General features: G+C 43.1%; 1 protein-coding gene across 1 annotated transcript; it reads left to right on the top strand.

The window, feature by feature from the left end:
- Positions 1–1,540: 1,540 nt before the first annotated feature.
- On the top strand, positions 1,541–2,494 carry LOC149141459 (uncharacterized). Its single transcript, XM_089451242.1, has one exon. The coding sequence runs from the start codon at positions 1,541–1,543 to the stop codon at positions 2,492–2,494; it is 954 nt and encodes a 317-aa protein (XP_089307368.1).
- The last annotated feature ends 1,742 nt before the right edge of the window (positions 2,495–4,236 follow it).

Below are 4,236 nucleotides of genomic sequence, written 5' to 3' on the forward strand. Positions count from 1 at the left end.
ACCGTAGTACAGCAGTGTTTTTTACATTTTGACCTTAGGAATGGAAGTACGGCAGGGGAGGGGCGAAATCCCCTCCTTTCGGGATGTCATGATGGGTCATGCTGGAACTAGTACTGCGAATGTGCAAGGCTCGTATGCCGCTGATGCTACCCCAGTTCTGGGCAACCAGTGGCAGGCTCGCCTGGTTAATAAATGTCTTCCAAGGGCGCAGAAGAAACCCAGGTATGTCATTCCAAACAACAAATTGGAGGAATATCTCTGTTATATGAGAGACCATGCGTTAATCTGTAAATTTATTGGATATTGGCCGTCTGAAAGAGATCTCTTGCAGTGGATTCATCAACGATGGAACCCTCGTGGGGATATTGAGCTTAAATTGGGTGCTAAGGGGTTTTTTACAGTAATTTTTGCTAATTTACAGGACAAGGCAAAGGTCTTTGAGGAGGGACCCTATTTTATGAATAATGCGGGCTTATTTACACGGTATTGGGAAGACCGATACAACCCTGACGCAGAGCAAATCAAGGCTGCACCACTCTGGGTGCGTTTATTTGGATTACCAGATGAATTTTGGGATCCAGAGATATTAGAAGGCATTGGAAATTCCATTGGCACTTTTGTGAAGGTTGCAGAGACTACGAAAAGGGGGAAATATACGTCGTATGCTAGAATTTGTGTGTATATGGATATCTCGGCCCCGTTACCGGAATCCATTGAGCTAGAGTATCAGGATGAAATCTGGCAGCAGCCTCTTGATTATGAACATGTCCCGTTTCGCTGTCGTCGATGTCATGTCTATGGTCACCTTGCAAGGGATTGCCCACAAGGTAATGACCAGAAAGGTACACAGGATAAACCAGCGGACATTCGATCATCTGAGAGAAGTGTGGGGGCAGCAAATGAGTTTCATGAGGTTCAGCGGAGAAGAAGACCTAATCCTGGTAATCCTAAACCCCCCTCCCAGGAAAGGAATGTCATTCCAGAGAGTCAAAATCAATTTAATGTTCTTCATACACAGGACGAAGGAAATCAGGGGAAAGACCGAAATGAAATAAATTCAATTGTATCGAACAAAGAGGGTAATGTGACTGCGCCGATGGAAATAATTAAGGATGGAAAGAGGAAAAGTCGAAGCCCTAGCCGCGAGCCGGAAGGAGAGGAAAAGGGTAAAACTAATAAACATTTAGATCAATCCACGAAGGGGAAGGAAGGTGTTAAAGAGGGTGGAACAGAGGAAGAAATAATTATGAAGAAACTGCTTACGGATTGGAAAAAATTGGATGAGAGGTTCATACCAGACACCGAGAAACAATTATACAAGGAAACTTTTCAACGATATAAGGAGAAGATGGCTGGATGTTTGGAATCCAGGTCGGTGACGGATAATCAGGATTCCCCAATTCTTGATGGTAAGACCGGCAGGAAAAAAGGTCGACGAACGTTGACGGAATCCATTCAAGCAGTGGGCGAGACTCTGGTCAATTCTGGACGGGTGATACCTCTGTCTGAGGTATTTCTTCAGACCCCTCGAAAGTTTTAAATGATTGTTGTAAGTTGGAATATCCGTGGACTTAATAGTCAGGGGAAACAGAGATACTTGAAGGATCGAATGCAAAGAGACAAGCCAAGTATTATGGTGGTTCAGGAAACGAAGGTGACTGGTCAACAGATGGAAGCAATTGTTAAGAGAATGAAGCTCGGATATGAGGTTATGGCCTTAGATGCAACAGCGACAGCAGGGGGATTGGCTGTTTTGTGGAATCCTGAGGAGGTAATTTTCGAGCATTGGCTTTCCTTCCCTAGAATTCTTTCAGGCAGGTTTAGACTTGTTGGGATGGGGGAAAGAGTTTTGTTTACTGGGGTCTATGGCCCTCATAATCGTAGTGATAGGAAGGATTTTCTGAGGAACTTACGTACTATGAGACTTCTCATTCCGAATCTCCCATGGATGATAGGGGGGGATTTCAATTTAATTCGGCATCTAGGGGAGAAGAGAGGAGGGGTAAGGCGAGATGATCCGAGTATGGAAGAGTTTAATGACGTGATAAAGGATCTAGGATTAGTAGACATCCAAACAATAAATGGTGTACATACTTGGAATAATCGTTGCGGTGGGCAGAGCCAGATTGCATCTCGTTTGGATCTATTTTTGTTATCAGAGCAAATTTTGAATAGAGATGTGTTTATTGAAGCGAAAATTCTGCCTAGTATTGGTTCAGATCATTGGCCCATTCAATTGGAGGTAGATATTAAGCAAATCAAAGGGAACAGACCTTTTCGTTTTGAATCTTTTTGGCTAAGGGATCCACAATTCATTCAAAACATGGAAACCTGGTGGAATCAATGTACTAGTAGAGGGAACGGGAGAATGCATACTCTTCAGTTGAAGCTAAAGGAATTAAAACAGAGAATCAAGGCATGGAATCGGAAGGAATTCGGGAACATTTTGGAAGCTAAACAACGGCTGGAAGGAGCAATGGAAGAGATTCAGTAGAAGATAATATTGGAAGGCAGAGATGAAGATAATAGTAGGGAGGAAGGACGGATTCTTGGCCAGTTGGAGGAACGACGCAAACAAGAGGAGATTTTGTGGCAACAAAAATCAAGGGTTCGATGGTTAAGAGCAGGCGAACGGATTACAAAAATTTTCCATCAAGCCATGATTCAACATAGACAGAGGAATCAAATTTTCTCTATCAGGAATGCGGAGGGTGAAAGAGAGGTAGAGCAGGTTGGTATTGCAAGGACTTTGGTGGATTATTTTAAGGGGGTGCTCACGGAAACTCGAAGGGATAGAGCAGAGGCTATTCAAACTATCTATAGTGAAATACCAAGGATCATAACAGTAGACCAGAATAAGGCACTAATGCGGGTAGTCACTATGGAGGAGGTAGAGGAAGTTGTGATGAACATGGCAAAGAATAAGGCCCCAGGTCCAGATGGATATACGATTGAATTCTTCCAGGCGAGCTGGCACTTTATAGGGAAAGACATAGTGGACGCAGTGGAGGAATCAAGGTTCAGACAGCAAGTCTGGCCAGGTATTAACTCAACCTTTTTCACTTTGATTCCTAAGAGTAATGCATCTGAAGAACCACAGGGTTTCAGACCCATTGCCCTCTGCAACGTAATCTATAAGATAATATCGTCAGTGATTGCGAAACGGCTGAAACCTCTCCTACCTAATTTGATTGCGCCTGAACAGACTGGTTTTGTGGAAGGCAGGCAGATCCTAGATGGTATAGTGGTATCACAGGAAGTTATACACTCTTTAAAACAGCAGAAGAAGCAAGGAATGCTTATGAAGCTTGATTTATCAAAGGCATATGATCGTCTGAATTGGGATTATCTTCGCGCTGTTCTTCAGGCTTTTGGGTTTGAAAGCAGGTGGATTGCTTGGATAAGTAGTTTGGTCTCTACTCCGAACTTCTCAATATTGCTCAATGGGATACCTACTGATACGTTTAATGCCACTAGGGGTATCAGGCAAGGGGATCCAATCTCACCATTTCTGTTCATTTTAGCAATGGAAGGCTTGAGCAGGAAAATTAAGCAGCAGGTCAGGGACCGTAGAATCAAAGGTCTGAGATTATGGGGGTCAAATTTAATCATCACTCATCAGCAGTTTGTTGATGACTTGATGTTGTTTGGTGAAGCTTCACTTCGAGAGGTAAGGGGATTTAAAAATATCTTGGAAGTTTTTATGACAGCTTCAGGTATGGCAGTTAACAATGATAAATCGTGTACTTTTATTTTCAATTCCCCTGCAGTTGTAAAAGCCCATTTAACTCGAGTGTTAGGTTTTAGACAGGGAGCTTTACCGACAAAATACCTAGGTATTCAGTTAGATAGTAATTCTAAGCGCATAAACAATTGGCAAAATTTGATTGATAGGATACAGCAAAGATTACATAACTGGTCGTTCAGATTGTTGAATCTAGCAAGTCGAGTGGTCCTCTTAAAATCAGTGCTATTATCCATTCCTATATACCCATTGTCAATCATGCCTGCCCCTAAGGGAGTGTTCTGTAAACTACGACAAATCTTTGGTATATTTCTTTGGGGGGGTCCAACACAGCAAAGAAAATGGACTTTAGTTTCATGGCAGCAGGTAATCCGGCGGAAAGAGGAAGGAGGCCTGGGTGTTCGAGATTTGGAAATAGTGAATAAGGCTTTAGGGGCGAAGCTCTGGTGGAGATGGGTGCAGGGGGGTGTGGATATATGGAAACGTATCTG

This window comes from Pinus tabuliformis, chromosome X (genome assembly GCF_031772625.1).
Source record: "Pinus tabuliformis cultivar Carrire ecotype Pingquan chromosome X, CPIR1, whole genome shotgun sequence".
Lineage (NCBI taxonomy): Eukaryota > Viridiplantae > Streptophyta > Pinopsida > Pinales > Pinaceae > Pinus > Pinus tabuliformis.